The following is a 17708-nucleotide window of genomic DNA, read 5'->3' on the forward strand; positions in this document are numbered from 1 at the left end:
ATATTTTTTGTGTGCACGGCAATATTCAATATTGTTCCTCCGTGTACATACTTCATGTTGTCTCGACGGGTGGGGTGGGGGAGGGGGAGCTGCTGACATGTGATGCTGTTGGAACGTGTTGCGGACCCCCAGTTCCCTGAGCTGTGGCTCCCTGCCTAACTTTAACCATGAGGGGCCTCCAGCAAATGACTGGGTGATGACAGAGCCGAAAGAAGGGAGTGCAGAACAAGCCAGCAGAGCAGCAACATGAGAAGAGCAAATTCACAATGATTTAAATTGGCATTCCGATCGGGGAGGGGATCTCATATATTTAGATTTATGTTTGGAAGACGAAAAGAAAACCACGCAGATTTTGGCATCAAAGATCAAAGTCTCATAAACTCATAACTTGCATTTGGCCATGATGATTTGCCTTTAACTTTATTGGGATCTGTTTTTAATGCCAATGGCTACTCTTCCAAGAGTTACTGAATTGAAACATAACAATAAAAAATATAAATCAAACAACCAACCAAACAAGTCCTTGTATAACAGAGTAATACAAGGTCTGATGTCTCTCTCTCTCTCTCTGCAGGTGTACTGGTTTAAAGACGGTAAACAGATTTCTAAGAGGAGTGAACACTACAGGATCAGCCGCGACGCAGACGGGACCTGCTCCCTGCACACTGCTGCAGCCTCGCTGGACGACGATGGAAACTACACCATCATGGCTGGGAACCCAGCGGTTAGACCGTTTTTCTTTTTAAACTATAACTCAAATGATATAAAATATTTATCGCTGATAAGTCCATTTTTTCAGTTTTGTTTTATAAATCAGTGCTATTGAACACCCTTTTTGTCTGTGTGTTGCAAATATTGAACCAATGTTCAAGTATTAAAAAGACAAAACCAGCTAGATTCCTTTTAATTGAGGGAAAAAGTTTCCGGTCTGGGTACCACCAGGGGTCCAACATTTGTGCCTTTTTATGGGCCTGAGTAACATTAACACTGAGAGTAGATTGGGGCCCTAGAGACGGAAATGTGGATCAAATCCTGGTCTCCAAAAGCCTCATGTCATACTTTGTCCTATACGACGGTGTCACATAGTGGCAAAAGTCAATCTACAAGCTCACAACACAGGACAAAACTCCCCTCCCACGCGCACGAACACACATTACAGACATAAATGTCGAGACACTCACACAGCCTACTGTAGTGCTTTGGCTGCCTGTCAGCGCTCATTAAGAGGAGCACATTAGAGGTGTTAGAACAACAGTTTCTGCCCAAGAGAGGAAGCCGGCGTCACATGAGACAGGAAATCACTCAAAGACGTCACGAGAGTTTAGTGGTCTGTATGCCGGCTTTCCAACGGCCTCTCCAACTCTAACACCTACTCTGCTTTCATATCGCCGTTGGACAGTGTCCGTCTCACTTTGTCTCTCGCTTTGTTTCTCGCTTCATGCTAGCGACAGACCGAGATATGGCTACTAAAGTATGCAGACATATCTTCACTCATTTTCAGGTTTTGTTTCCTAGATTAGTTTTTCTTCAGAATCATGAATTCTCTACCACAATTTAGATAGCATGTTATTTATGGCGGATGCTAGGTTCACTGTTTACCTGGTATCCTTTAATAGTTTCAAAGTAAACCTGCAGACCATGTCTGTCCGTCCGTCCGTGCGCCACACTTCATGTCACGCTCCTTATACTGTATGGCCAACATCCCTGGTGTCATCAATATTAAGCCCATATCTGGGAATGCCCATATAAGGACATATTGTGTCAGTCTCATGATAACCAGTGTGGTTGTTGCGACACGACACGCGAGTCACACTTGCAACTGAATTCCGTCCTTGTCACTTTTATGCCCGTATATGGAGATCCATGATGTCATCAATACTAAGCCCATATCTGGGAATGCCCATATATGGACATATTGTGTCAGTCTCTGTTGTTTCAGCACAACCTCGCCCTTAGGGTGTCTTACTGGTTTAGATGCCTTTAGCATGTTGTCTCTGTCGGGTGGAAACCATTTATGTCCAAAACTGTTGCTCAGAATAAGAGCGTCTACTAAATGCTTAAATTGTAAAAATGTAACGTTGTCTCTCTCTCCCCCTCTGTCTCTCTGTGTCTCTCTTCCAGGGCAGGGTTAGCTGTACAGGGAGGATGATGGTTCAGGCAGTGAACCAGCGAGGAAGAAGCCAACGCTCCACGCCTGGTCACATCCGCAGGTAAGACAGTCTGACATGAAACTACAGGTTGGCTGGTTGGCTGACTGAGCTGTTTAACGTCCTCGTTGACTGACTGACTGACTGACTGACTGACTGGATGGAGAGAGGGCCTACAAGCCTGCTTGTTTCTATTCACAGCCTTCAGACATAAGCTTTCCCTGTGGCTATTCACCACCTCTGCACCGCCGGACAAGCACGCACTTGCACGCCAAGCGACAAACCGGCTGTTATTTGCATTGAAATGTGAAACCCGACAGGAGTCAGGTCTTTGGAAGAAGCCTAGCTAAGGTGCGGACAGGCTGTTGATAGTTAACCACTCGGAGAGCCATGTTTCTTTCCCCGAGGGCTGAATCCCACTGGCGTTGTGTTGTTGAAGTGTTAGTTTCGGGGGTCGAACGGTGCAGCGCAGTCGGTGAAGGGGGCCACCTGTTGGCACTCTCTCGTGCGAGGCGTTGTGAGCTTGAAGTTCGGCTGCAACATTTATCTGTGGAACTGAGTCAAACTAAATGTAACGCCTCAACTCCTACATTTACAAGTGCTTGTCAAGGTGGGGGGGTCCCCAGTTCAAATATGATTATTTTGGGGGGTCGCGGCCTGAACCCTTGGTCTAATGAATTCCCGTGTAAAGTACGTCAGGGTACATTGGATTTGCTGGGGGGATCCATAGCTTATCTCCTTTTGACCTTCCTTTTTGGGAAATGGAGATGTGTCGGATACGTTTGATGTTTATGTTTGATAATATCACAAATCGACAATTTAATTGAAAATGCATGTTTTTCGTCCCTATATATATTTTTTAGGATTTCTCAAATTGTCTATTTTCGCAAACCCCTGATGCATAAGTTGAAGTTCAGGGGTTGAAAAGTGCAGCTTCGCCAGTGAGAGGACGGGTCACTTGTATTTGCTCTCTCTCTCTCGTGTGTTTTTTAATTGGTCTAATGAGTTCTCATGTAAGGTACCTCTTTGTACCCACACCCACTTATTACACGTACACACACACACACCTTAGATATTCACACACAGAACGTCCTGTAACTGGATCTGAAGACGTCCACTCCCACATCAGATAAGAGTCCTATTCAGTCCAAGTGAGAGACAGAGAAGAGGCTTTCAAGATATCAATCATCTTTGTTTCATCCGCTCTCTCTCTCTCTCTCTGTCTCTCGTGGTTTTGTTTTTAAACACTTGTCTCCTTCCTTGGCTCCTCTCCTGGTGTATTTATGCTCCGTCAAGCGAGTGACAGGCAGATTGGAGATGATGTCATTCATTATATTTGTGATAGACCAGAGTGATGGGAGCGCCTAGGGTCATGGAGTGAAGAAGTACTCCCATTTTTCTCTTTTCTTTTTTGTGAAAGTAGCGATACCACAATATAGAAATACTAGCCACACGTGTTTACATAAGTATTACAAGTGAAAGTCCTAGTATTCACAATTTTACTTGAGTAAAAGTACAAGATAATTGGCATTACAATGTACTCAAAGTAACGGTAAGCTACGTTCATGTCCCATTTCTAAATTTTCTTAAGTTTGTCCAAATATTTTTGAAAATAGCAGATCTACAAGCTCTCAACATTTTTTATGGAGGAAGCATAAAATAGGGATTCATTGGTTAATGTATCTTTTGGTTACAATCAAAATCCTCAAAGTTATGGTGGAGTAAAAAAGTACTTTTGCCTCTGAAATGTAGTGGAGTAGTAAATGTACAGTATGGACATGTACATGGCAACGGGACATACTCAAGTACATCTAAACAGTAAATGTACTTACTCTCTCCGCCACAGGGCGGTGATGTCATTTGTTTTTGTGATGAAACAGAATGAAGGGAGCGCCTAGGGTCATGGTGGACCTGGAGACGAGACGGCATAGGAAATGAACGTACCAAAAGGTGACGAAAAACGTCCCTGAACGAACGCGGTCACTGAATGCTTATGGAGGTGGGGAGGTTTCTGAAAACACAGTGATGACATCCATTAAAGGAACATCTGTCAGTGGGACATTTTAACCTTCTTTTAAGCTGCGACACCCATGACGTTCTGAACCCCAAAATGCACCCTTTTTCCCAGAGGTGAGGGAACCTGACTCCCTTCTTAAACCCGGTTGAGAGGCCCTTAATGCTACGAATGATCCGCTAAACAAAGTATATTACTGTCCTATATAGCAGTGGTTCTCAACCTGTGGGTCGGGACCCCCAGGGGGGTCCCCAAATTATTTTGGGGGGTCCCCAGTTGATTAACTTAATTGTTTTCTTACTCAACAGTAAACAAACCAACATAAGGTTTAAGTGTATAGAGGCCTGCACCTTTCTAAAGTGACAATAGGACTTTAATACTAAAGTCTAAAATGACAAATTAAACATTGTCAAATATTAGAGTCAGACATTGTGAAAATTACCGATCTGCACGCTCATGTAGATCTGCTGTTTTCACAATAGTACTGTTAGAAAATGTAATAACTCAACTCTTAGTGCTCGTCAGGGTGGGGGGTCCCCAGTTAAAATATGATTATTTTGGGGGTCGCGGCCTGAAAAGGTTGAGAACCGCTGCTATATAGCAGTTGTTTTTCTTATTACATTGGAGAGATCCCCCAAACGTGCGTGCACGCGCGTGCACACACACACACATTTTCTGAAAAGTAACAGTTTGGACATATAAGGTTTCCACTCGACAACGATACCTCTTGTTCGACGAATAGCAGAAACAGACGATGTACAAGCTCACGACAACGACCTGAGACATTGAACCGTTGTTAAACCAGGGTGTTTGTCTGGCTCCTCTTTCAGACCCAGGTCCAGATCCAGAGACAGTGGGGATGAAAACGAGAACATTCAAGAACGTCACTTCCGCCCACACTTCCTTCAAGCGCCCGGCGACCTCATCGTTCAGGAAGGACGCCTGTGTCGGATGGACTGCAAGGTATGAGCACGCAAGAAATGTACTATCTCCATTTTTTTTTTTTTCATAAATTAACACCCTACTTGATCATACTACAGTATAGTAGCAGATTTGCAAGCTCGAAAATGTAATTGTTTAAATCAGGATCGACATCGGAAACCCCAAAAAAGTGGCATTGGCCTGGCTCTAATGTGCACGTATAGTCAGCTTGGTGATACCTGATAGACACACACACACACCTTTCATCTGTCTGTCTGACCGTCCATCCGTCTCTGTCTGTCGTGTCCACCCATCCCAAACTTGTGAATGCCATGTCAGGAACGCCTTGAGGGAATTTCCTGACGTTTGGCTGAAGCGTGCACTCGACTCGAGGATGAACTCATTAGAAGTGATCAAAGGTCAACGTCACTGTGACCCCACAAAACATCTGTTCATTACAAGTCTGTTGGCTGGTGGAGGCACACAGCTGCCACGTGGCATTTCTGTTTTTTTCAAAATTAAACATTTTAGAATCTTTCTAAACTTACGCCAAAATATGCCACGGGATGCCACGGTTAATGAGAGACTTTAAAAAAACGGGAATCCTTCCTAGCAGACTGGGAGGGGAAAGTCAACATTTCGAAGCTTATATGTTCAAATCTCAGCCCAGAAAGTGGCAGAAAGTAATGGAAGTAATGAAAGCGAGAGACGAGGGTTCTGAAATAATTGCAACATTGCCTCGAAAGGAAAAGTGCTTTCGCCCCCCAAAGAAAGAAGCAGAAAATGTTAATCATAGTAATAGAAACTAGACATTTTCAGATCCACCCTTTAATTCTGTTTGTGTGTGTGTTGTGTTGCTGCTCTCTATCTCAGGGAGTGTCTGTGTGCATCGGCGCTGCCAAAGCAATGCAGCCCTTCCCAGGCGTTCCAGTTTCTTTAGAAAAGATCCCAACAAGCAGGGACTTTGTGTTTCACGGTGTGTTTGCGTTGTGAAAGGCTCAGAGCAGACCGGGTCGACACCATGGTGTCAATTTTCAGGGATTAAGCGGGATCCCGCTTTATGCAATTACCCTCCCCTCCCCTCCCTCCCTCCTCCATTCTCTCTCTTCAGTTTCTGACTGCCTCTCTCGCCTGAATAACTGCAGCAGATCGGTCGTAAAAAGTAAAATAAAAACAGGGGGAATTCGTTGAGTCTTCTTTTCCTTTTTTTTTTACACTTGTCAGAAATAAACTGAGACAGCCTTGGAATGCTTAATGTCAATGGTATTTATAGACGACATTTATCTCCGAATCATTTCGTCGTGGCTCAAAAAAGAAAGAAGAAAACTAGACAAAAACTTTCCATGCCAAAAATGTATCTGCAGACAGGAAGCGGACGGAAGGGGGGCCCCCACCGCCGGGACTTATTATATCATTACAGGGAATTCTGTGTAAAATGTTTTATCGCAGGCTCGTTGCCACATAATGGCCAGTAGTGCTCCGTCCTGCAGGCTCCCAGGTGGACAGGTGTAGGGTTTCTGTGGCATGCTGCTGCTCTTGAAAACACAGGCCTCCTTCTTTCACCGGAGGACAGACTGTTCCCAGGAGAAAACGCCCAGGCCACCAGACCTGCTCCACAAGACACAAGACTCATTAAGACTACTTAAAGCCCTATGTATCGTTGTTGTCGGGCAGAAACCTCCTATCTCCATATTTTAACTTCTCGTGTAACTACACTACTACAGTGTCACACAAAAGCATCAAAAGTAGCAGATCTGCAAGCTCGAAATGTGGGCTTGTCGATCTGCTTTTGAATCAGAACCCGGAAAAGTAACAGTTTTGGAGATGTTAGTTTTCCACCCCACAAAGACGACAGGGGAAGGCAGTATAGAGACCAGGATTACTGCACAGGGAGAACATGCAAACTCCACACAGAAAGGCCCTTTCGCCAACCCCACCTAGGGTATGGGCACTGATGGCATGGAGGAGAGAACATGCCCACAGCGTCCCCGGCGGGAATCAAACCTGGGATCTTCTAGCTGTGAGGCGACAGTGCTACAGAGTAGACTGCGCCACCGTGCCCCCAAACAAAATATTTTTTTGACAATAATGACCAAAATAGGGCCAGGCAGATTCAAAGTGCTTTGCTCTTTTCAGCCTGCCAACAAACACACACACACACACACACACACACTGTTGCACAGAACAAATAGGCCCCAAAGCAGTTTCCACAATTAAAAAAAACACAAGCACCAACTCAGTGCCATTGGCATCATCATCATCATTAGCGTGAACAAACAGTTCATCCGTGTTTTCTACATGCAGGTGAGCGGCTTGCCCACGCCCGACCTCATCTGGCAGCTCAACGGACAGACCATCCGCCCGGACTCCGCCCACAAGATGCTGGTGCGGGAGAACGGCGTCCACTCTCTGGTCATCGAGCCTGTGTCCAACCGAGACGCCGGCATCTACACCTGCATCGCCAGCAACCGAGCCGGACAGAACTCCTTCAACCTGGAGCTCATTGTTGCAGGTAAACACTGGAACCGTCACAGTTAACTCATCTACTGCCAGAGAAATGACATTTTAAAAGCCCATTTAGGCCTAGAATTATTGAATGCTTTAACCAGTGAAAAATAGCAGATATACAAGCTCACAGCGCGGCACTTGGTGCCGCGCTGCGAGCTTGCAGATCTGCTATTTTTGAAAAAGTCATGAAAATGTGTGCAAATCTTTGGATATGGGTCAGTGACGTGACGCCCCAAAAAACATGTTTTTAAAAAAACTTTAAATAGCAGGCATAAAAATTATTTACTTTTGTTCTACTCACTCTCAACTTTATGGAAACACATTTTGTTTTTAGATATTTTATTGGAATCAGACTTTATTGAGCAGTTTGTTGTACTTGTGCCTAAAACCGTCATCTGGTGTGACATGACAATAATTGTTCATAAAATGAAAATGGAGTACACCTTTCTTAAGTTACTCACTTTATCAAAGTCCTTTATCATAACTAACCTGTGATCCACTATAGTTTTGTGAAAATTAATTGAATCTGTATATTTTTTTCATAATCAACACTCTGTGTGAGGCCCATGTTGTCGATCTTTCAACATATTTTAATTTTATTCTGACAAAAACTTTCTTTAAAATTACACAAATATTTGTGACTCTTCCTGATACTATTTTCTATGTAAACCATACACATTTTTTCGGTTTCATCATTAATAAAGGTATGATTTCTCACTATTTGGAATGTCACACCAGATGACTTAGTGTCACACCAGATGACCATATCTTCATGTGTCAAAGCAAACTGTGTTTTAACCTACCTATTAGTGAGTACTGAACTTTACTGATTGATTAAACAATTACCCAGGAAAAACAGCAACAGTAAAATTGCTTTAACATTAAATAACATGGCCTTAATATTTCTGAACAGGATAGTATTGTTGGGCCTTAACATAGGATAACAAAGAATTGTAGTAGTAGATGGATGATGAGGATGTGCACAGGAATGCTACGCACACCTAAGTCTTCTGCCGGCCCACGGCAGAAGGATCTTAAAGAGACAATAAGGTGCATAGCCACACTGGGAGCCAAGGCAACATTTTATTAACACCAATTATTGGAAACAACTCAGCATTCAGGTGTATTACTTTTTTCCGAAGTCTCCTGAACTTGAACACAGCATTTTGAGTTGAACAAATTTATTTACGAATCATGTCGTTACACCACATCTCCACTAGCTAAAGAGTGCTGGGTTGTGCAACTCCGAAAATAGCTGATCTACAAGCTCTCGCAGCACAATGCGTTGAGAGCTTGTAGATCAGCTATTTTCGCTATGTTTGTCTCGGGTCCTACCTTACCTCATTGTCCAGTCCAGTGAGTGAAAGTACAAAAGTATTAGATTAGATTAGAATAGACATTTAGACTGCATTGTACATCAGCCAGTCACATTTGGTGAGGGTATAGACATTTAGACTGTATTGTACATCAGCCAGTCACATTTGGTGAGGGTAGCAAACCGTTTGCCCTGTTGCGGTTCTGCTATGCCACAGACAACTTCCTGCTCTTTGTAGAAAATGCAGTCTCGCCCCTTTGGCCAGACAAAACCATTTTTCATTTTTCCAAGTTGATTCATGCAGTTTATCTCTAGCCCCTCCTTATTAATGGTAACAATCTGCCCCACATATGGCTTTCCCTCATATTTGATTATGACAAACTGTCCTTGTGTGTATTCATCTGAGGAGGTGTCTGAATCCTCAGCTTGGGCCTCTCCAATAGATGCACTTGTGTCCAGCACCTGAGTAGAAGACCTTCAGGAGGAGACATTTAAATGTAATTTATTTGTCAGGTAGATTGTTTTTAGTAGTAAAATGTAATTACTAGCAAGTCCTCAAGTTTGCCAAGTATGTTATACTCACTGAGCTCCGGAAGCTGTTTTGGGCCTGCAGCTGACCTGGGAAGGGGGCAGTTCCGCAGATGGGCCACCACTTAGTTAAGGAAGAAAAGGAATGAATGGATGACATAAGTTACTTTATTGTCATTAAACAGGTACAATTACAGGTATCATAAAATTGGCAAAGAGAATGATTTAGTTATACTTACTCATCACTTGTCTTGTCACCTGGCACCTCAGCCCTGGAGACTTGGTCGAACTGTAATTTCCGTGGGTTGTGACAGGTGCAGATCTGAGGAAACTGGCAGAAACAACTCAGGTCTCTGTAAACTATCTTTCCCGGGAAGATAGAAAGAACCTGGTGCGTAGTGCTGATGCCAGTCACTGGACGCACTGATGGAGGGACCATTTCATCCATGTTGGATATCTTCTCTTCTTCGATCCACATGACAGTGACTTTTTCAGAGGACTTCTGTAAATACTCACACAGATCCCTCGGTGTTTGTAGGTCACTGCCTCCGAGGACATACATGTCTGCCTTACGCTTCAGCACCCCTCCCACACCATCAGGTGCGCCCTTTCCATGGGAACGCTCTGAAAAGTTCCAGGTGACCCTCTTGAATCCCCATGTATAAGGAATGCTGCTCATGAGGAAGCAGTTTGTGCGATTCCGGTACTGGGTTGCTGGCCCATCACTGAGGACATGCAGGGTGTCAATTGCATTGTCTTGTTTTCCTCGGAAATCATCAATAACTGGCTTGATGTGTGCCCACACAGCACGCTCATCATGGCGTAAGGACTGTGAAATGGTGGCATAGCACTGGGAGCCACTGACTGAGTAGGCAACTCCGGTATGCACTGTTGCCTGCTGCCTATTGCCACCAAAATGAAACGCCTGAATCTCTGTGTTTAGTTTACATGCATAGTTCTCAGAAAAGTCTATATGCAAGACCATTTCATTGGGTTGGATGCTCTCCTTGATGTGTCTGAACTGCTTCACCTGATGAAGCCAGTTGAGCTGATGACTTGCAATCGCACTGAGCCTCTGGTTGAACACATCAGTGAGTTCTCCATGTTTGTGTATTTTGGAAATAATAAAATCACATTTTCTGTACCACCCATTTTCTGTTGTCAAGTGTCTTATATTAACTGCTTATAACGGATAGTTATTATAAAGTGTTACCACAATATAAGGTTTAGGTTTCTGTGAAGGGGTTTCTGCTCTGTCTGATGAATTTGCTGTATCACCGAATGAAGCTAAATTAAATTATGTAAAAATGTTTAAAACGTTGTTTTAAACATGTTAAAATGTTTTAAATGGACAAAAGAAACATGGGACTTGTTATTTATTGTTATGTCTGTAGGAAAATACAGTATATATCATCTGGTGTGACAATCAAGTCATCTGGCGTGACAAGCAGATATGTCACACTAGATGACGAAGTGTCACACCAGATGACGTTTTCTGCATTTAGGACTACCTTGAGGCTACCAGGTACACATTAGCATGCTAACAACATGCTAGCTATAACAAAACAACCTAGATTTACATGTAATTATGACCAAAGTTTCAAATAACTTTTGCTTTATTAATGAAAAAGGTGTCACACCAGATGACATCCAGAAGTGCCACACTTGTCAAAGTTTCAACAAGATGGCATTTCATGAAAATGTTAAAATCATAACTCACCTCAGACACCTGTCTTGCAGTTGTGCTGGGAGTGCTGAATAGCCTTACAGAAGAAGGACCTCTCTAGCCCAGTAGGTGTCCAAATTATTGCCTGTTTAATTTTTCCAAACTAGTGTCACACCAGATGATTTTGGTTTGGGGGACAAAATCTTTTTGATCAGAAATGACTGAAAACATTATGCTTGGACTTTGAAAAGATATAGGCTCACAAATAGACATTTTTTTTGCCTAAATTCATTTTTAAATGAATTTTAGCAATTCTTTTTCTTAGTTTTATTCAAGTTCCCACTTTGAGAAACAAGGTCGGGACAGTCACACCAGATGACATTTACCATGTTTGGTTGAAGATTCTGAAGAAATGAGGAATGAAATGTTTTAATCTTGAGTAAGTTCACATAAAGCTTAATGTCCTGCACAATATTCAGAAGGTTTTTGACAAATATATTTTTTATTTATACATGTTTGACACCGAGGACAGCGAAAACGCTACGTCACGTCACCCACCCATATATGTATATACAAAGCGAACCTTTGTAACTCAAATTCTGCTTCTGGGTGGTCCCTGGAACTAAATGTTTTGAGATGGGGGTCCTTTGCCAAATACATATCATCTTGGGGGTCCTTGACATAGGTTTCTTGCACACATTTTCACAATTTTTCAAAAATAGCAGATCTACAAGCTCGCAGTGCGGCACTCGGTGCCACGCTGTGAGCTTGTATATCTGCTATTTTTCAATAGTTAACATTCATGGGGGGCCCGATTTTACGTTTTTCTTTTCAAGTAGTCTCAGAATATTTTACCTCCAGTATGATCGATCCCCCGAACGCTGGTAAAGACGGAGGTGATCTCTGTGCTTCCGCGGGAAAAATGGGTTATTTTCGACCGCCGGTTCTCTTGTTATGAGCTGTGGAATACAACCCAATCGCCCAAACATGAAATGCAAACACCTTTTTTTTTACACTAGATGGATCTGTTCTCTAACGAAAACCAAAAACCAAAAGAAAATCTGTGAAAACAGGTGGTCGGCAGGGTGGGCTCTAGAAAGAATGTCGGGCAGAACCCTCTTATCTCCATGTTTGAACTCTTTGTGTTTTTTTTTCGTAAATTCTCAAAAGTCATCAAAAGTAGCAGATTTGGAAGAATTATTTAGCATAACGACTAAATTAGCAGACAAAACATCAATAGACTGACTGAAAGAGGTGGTGCCATGATTTTTTCCCCCTCTAAAACATGATTATCAGGTATTATGATTATACTAGGAGGAAGATTTTTTCCAAAAAAGTATACAGAAAGAGTTAAAATTGGGTTTTTATGTGGCTACACCCCCAGTTCATTAAGTATGCATGGATGTCATGGTGGGTGGTGACCCAGCTGAAGTTAGCCACACCCCACAGTGTTGGGTGAATGGTAATTAGGGGAGGAGTTGATTCTGTGATGTAATAAGTATGTGTGTTTTTTCAACTGACACTTTTGACCACAAGGTGGCAGCCTCCAAGAGACAACAAACAAATACCAAGAGAATACATAATTGCTCATAAAAACCACACCAGGGGGTCTAATGAAGTACTTTCAACCTCCTAGACACATGAAAAACACAAAAAGTACAAAACTATGGCACCACCTCTTGAACGAAAGCACTGAGTGACACTTTCTCTCTCACTCTCTTTCTCTCTCCCCGGCAGCTAAAGAGATGCACAAGGCTCCCGCGTTCATCGAGAAGCTACAGAACACGGGCGTGGCCGAGGGCTACCCCGTTCGCATGGAGTGCCGCGTGACCGGCGTCCCATACCCACAGATCTTCTGGAAGAGGGAGAACGAGTCCTTCACTCACAACACAGACAGGATCAGGTAAAAAAAAAAAAAAAGAAGCTTCCAATTACTTCTACAATACAGCACTGCGTCTCTCAAAATGGGGTTGGGGAGGTCCAGGTGGTCCAGCTAAATTAATGATTGTTAGGAACCTTTAACAGAATTAACACTGAGGAGTTTAAAGTCTAGATTGTGGGTCCCAGCGATTTAAAATTGGGGGCCCGTGGCCTAAGGTATATCACACTGTGGGTCCTTGAAATGGAAAAAGTACGACCCCAGTCCCCAGTATTAGGGAATAGTTTGTGGTTTTCATAATCTCGAGTGCAAGATTGTTGGGACAGTTCAAACGACTTTTGTGTGATTAAAGGTGTTGTGATGTAGAGCTGAATAGACTAAAATATAATTTAGACACCTTTAGCAACGTCCCTGATGTGTAACAAATGACACCATACCCAACACCACATAAACAGAAACATAAAATCCCAGAACTTGTGTTGCAGCGTTACTGCGTTACTGCAAACATGTCCCTAAACATGCATTGATGTTGTTTTCCCAGCATGCACCAGGACAACTGCGGCTACTTGTGCATGATCATCCAGCCGGCCATGAAGGAGGACGCAGGCTGGTACACAGTTTCAGCCAAGAACGACGCCGGCATCGTCTCCAGCACCGCACGCCTTGACGTTCACAGTACGTTAGTTAACACCTTATCGTTGTTGTCGGGCAGAAACCTCTTATCTCCATATTTTTTTTTGTTTTTCCTAAATTAACGCCCTACTTGATCATACTACAGCGTCACACAAAAGCAGCAAAAGTAGCATATCCACAAGCTCAAAAAGCAGTGCAAAGCGGCACGTTTGGAGCTTGTAGATCTGCTACTTTTGCCGTTTTTGAATTTGAATCTTGAAAAGTAACAGCTTTGGCTCTACAAGCTCATCATAACACATCGCGATGTGAGCTTGTAGGTGGGCTATTCTCTGCTCTGTGACACCAGCGTACAAATCTGTCTTGATGCTATTTTTCAACAGAAATGACACCGTCATTATTTTTGTCCGAATAAGATAGCTGCTCTCTCTCTGAATTAACTTGTGTGACACGTTTACAGTATTCTTATTTATACGTTTATAGTATTCCTATTTATACCTTTATAGTACTCTTATTTACTCCGTCTGCCCGCAACCGGTCGTTAATTCATTCCACGTCTGCCCTCTCCATCCCACAGCCCAGTGGCAGCAGCCCAACCTCCCCAAACCCAAGAAGGTGCGTCCCTCTGCCAGCCGCTACGCCGCGCTGACCGAGCGAGGCCTGGACGTGAAGGCGGCCTTCTTCCCTGACTCAAGCCCCCTGCAGCCCGGAGGCCTGGTGGAGAGCGACGACCTGTAGAAAACTAAACCCCCACCCCACCACCACCCGACCTTCCTTCAGCACACTGGCCACCTGCCCAAAGCCCTTACCCCCCTGAACACCCAGAGAATTAAACTTTACGGGGGCCATGATGACCTCCAACGCCCCGGCCCCTCTCTGCCTGAGGGGCTCTACTACAGATACTACTCTACGGGGATGGGGGGAGGAAATAGGGAGACAGTTTAGGGTTGGCCTCTTGTTTTTGTACAGTCACACACACACATCCTATATTACAGAATCATTTAACCCGGATCGCCGAGCTTCACCACCTCTCCTTCATCAACCGGATGGGAAGGTCGCTGAAGTGCTTTGCTGTCCCGCGACGAGAAAAGAAAGGAAAAAAAGACTTTATTCTTAGATTGTGCGCTTATTCGTTGTTCACACATTGAGATCGCATTGTCCCGAGAGGGGGGGGGGGGGGTCCGTCAAAGTGCCTGAAATCTCGGTATGTCCGTAAAAAAGGTGAAAACGAGAAGGTCTGAACTGACTATGCATGTTAAAGTGGTGCCATTCGCAGTACCTTGACTCTAATACTCAAGTATTAGCAATACTTACTGCAGTGAAAAAGAGCAGGGGTGAGGGGAACCCGGCTGAAAGAAAAAGGACATGGAGCGATACGTCATTTGTCCTGTGGCAAAAGCGTGACGAAGGGGACTTCCACAACACAAAGTGCTTCTATTACAGTATGTATACTGGCTTCAACCGTGTATTCTGTCCGGGGGCCTGGAACCTTAATTTATGCTTCGTCACTCGGCGTCAATGAGTGACGCTCAAAGTTGTACGATGAAGCATACGTTAGTCTGTTTATAGATGGCCTTATAGCCACAGTCTGTGTGTAATAGTAGCAGTACAACGGTGTCACATAGCTACACCATAGCATCTGTGTCGTCGTCTGGTTATAGAAATATGCACGATAACCACAGATATTGCACAAGGCCGGGCCTTACGTAGGTTTTTTTTGTTTTTCCGTCTTTCTTTGTTTTTGTTCCATTTGTGACAGAGATTTGGGGTTTGGTTTGGTGGGCAAAATGAACGTTGGATCAGATGAAGGCAGCCAGTGGAGACGTCAAACAGTGTGTGTACAGAAGGTTTGAAAAAAGAAAAAAGGTACAGGAAGGACTCTCTAATGCTTGATTTTTGGCCGGAATTAACCGGTCTGCAAGCTTGTGGATGGGCTGTTTAGAGACACACGTCACAAGCAGGCAACCCGAGTATAAACCAGGCTTAAAGCTGCGATCCGTAACCTTCCTGTCCTACCGTTTCTATTGCCAATACTGATGGCCTGTTTGGGGCGGAGGATAGATTTCATTTTGAGCTTCATGCAATACCACTTGTCAACCTGTTGGGTGTCCTACCCGACTACTAAATGTCCCATTAGGGCAGCAGATAGACCCAATACAACCACCACAGTTGTGTTGGGTATGTTACCCATTCAGAACGGGTACACATTATTGTGTATTATTATTTTATTATGCTTTAACTATTGAAAAATAGCAGATATACAAGCTCACAGCGTGGCACCGAGTGCTGCGCTGCGAGCTTGTAGATCAGCTATTTTTGAAAAAACGTGAACATTTGAATTTTGACCCGATTCTATAAGCGTCTTTTGATTCCTTCTAATGTTTCTATCTCAGCAATCTGGCCAGCCATCGTCAAAGAAAAGGTCCTTTTTAGCTCTGTTCTTGAGAGACTACTATGTCAGTGGTTCTCAAACATTTTCATGTGAAGGACCTCCAAAATGATATATATTTGGCCACGGACCCCCATCTCAAAATATTTAGTTCCAGGGACCCCCCAGAGACCAAATTTGAGTTACAAATGTTCGCTTAAAAAAAATCATATATTCAAAGATTTGCACAGTTTTCACGACTTCAAAAATAGCAGATCTACAAGCTCGCAGCGCGGCTCTGAGTGCCGCGCTGTGTGCTTGTATATCTGCTATTTTTCAATAGTTAAAGCATTCATCTAGGCCTGAATGGGGTTATATTGTATTAACACGCTCTACTTTACGGATTGCTCAAAATAAAAATGTATTCACAAAAAAGGAGTTATGGATTGCAGCTTTAACCGTTTGTTGAGACTGAGAGAAGCTTTTTTAGTTTTTTGAGGGATTTCAAACTTCCGCAGTAGTTAAGGATTGGTGACATTGTTGGTGAAGTTGAGGTGATGAAGTTGAAAGGTTTTGGTAAAAAAAAGGCATCTGATTGATTCGTCTTCTTTGAGGGTTTATTTTGAGCAGTGCAAACTGAAGCGAGTCGTGTCACTTGCTACAGTGCAGCGGTCCCACCACCAGATAACACGCCGCAGATTAGCCATTTTATTTTTGTATTAAAGAAAATGTTTAAAAAAGAAGAAAAAAGAATGTATTATTGACTTACCCAGCAAACTTGACGTAACTTATATCAGCAGTCTTTCCTCAAAATGTTCAAACGAAACAACATAATCCTTCCTGTGTAATGAAATGTTTAATATTTATATATTATATACACTGCCTTAAATCACGTTTTAGGCTAAAAAAGAAACGCAAACAATTTCTGTGCATGTTATTTAGTTTTTTTTTGGGGGGGAGGGCACATGTACGGATGCCAAATGACTTCAAACGGGATCTATAAAACAAAGACATATATATACTTTTGTAGTCTTCTGGGTTAGCAAACGCCCTTGACATGGTTAGAAGTACAAAATAAACACTTGTATATCTCTACTATCTGTCACCACTATTCCTCTTCCACCGTAAAGTCCTGAGTGTTGGTGAGTTAAATGAACGCTGAGGGTTTTACCGTGCAACCAAATGGTTTTCCTCCATTTCTGCGTCAGCCAGACAGTTAGCTGGTGGTCACGTCAAACATACACAACATAATGTAACAAATGTATTGATTTCTATGCCGATCTGTGCCTGTATATGGATTGTTCTCCTGATGTTATTTCAGTTTATGAAAGACAATAAAACTAAATGGAAACTCTCTGGAGACGTTCGTTCATGTTCGTTTTATTTTATTATTTTAACGTGTCCAGCGTAGAGAACATTCATCATCATTCTTTATTGGAAAGGAATGCTTTACATCAGATTCAATTGACAGAACTTGAAAATAATAACCGACTAGAAATACTGTTCCTACGAAACAGTGTGGGCTGCATGGAACACCATGTATGGGCACAAAGAGCTACGTTTTAGCTGCTCCTCATTGGCTAAGGGCTCTGCCTTTGTGCTGTTTTTTAGGAGAATAACATTGGTCTATAAAGTTTTGGTATAACGTACTGATATAACATACTGCTCTCGAGCCCACGCGTTATTTGTATCAGATCGCACTTGTTGGTGGTGATGTCACCAAGAACGCTGC

The 17708-nt window shown here is 43.1% G+C and overlaps 1 protein-coding gene across 2 annotated transcripts in view; it reads left to right on the forward strand.

The window, feature by feature from the left end:
- palld (palladin, cytoskeletal associated protein) overlaps window positions 1-17336 on the forward strand; it is a 149167-nt gene extending 131831 nt beyond the window's left edge. For both annotated transcript variants that reach the window (XM_080736526.1, XM_080736527.1), the window contains exons 15-21: window positions 575-724; window positions 2122-2210; window positions 4992-5124; window positions 7387-7594; window positions 12837-13002; window positions 13520-13653; window positions 14186-17336. In XM_080736526.1, coding sequence (XP_080592652.1) covers window positions 575-724; window positions 2122-2210; window positions 4992-5124; window positions 7387-7594; window positions 12837-13002; window positions 13520-13653; window positions 14186-14346 — 1041 coding nt within the window. In that variant the 3' untranslated portion in view covers window positions 14347-17336. The remainder of the gene's footprint in view (window positions 1-574; window positions 725-2121; window positions 2211-4991; window positions 5125-7386; window positions 7595-12836; window positions 13003-13519; window positions 13654-14185) is intronic.
- Window positions 17337-17708: the final 372 nt, after the last annotated feature.

This window comes from Nannobrachium achirus, assembly GCF_963921795.1.
Source record: "Nannobrachium achirus genome assembly, chromosome: 1".
Lineage (NCBI taxonomy): Eukaryota > Metazoa > Chordata > Actinopteri > Myctophiformes > Myctophidae > Nannobrachium > Nannobrachium achirus.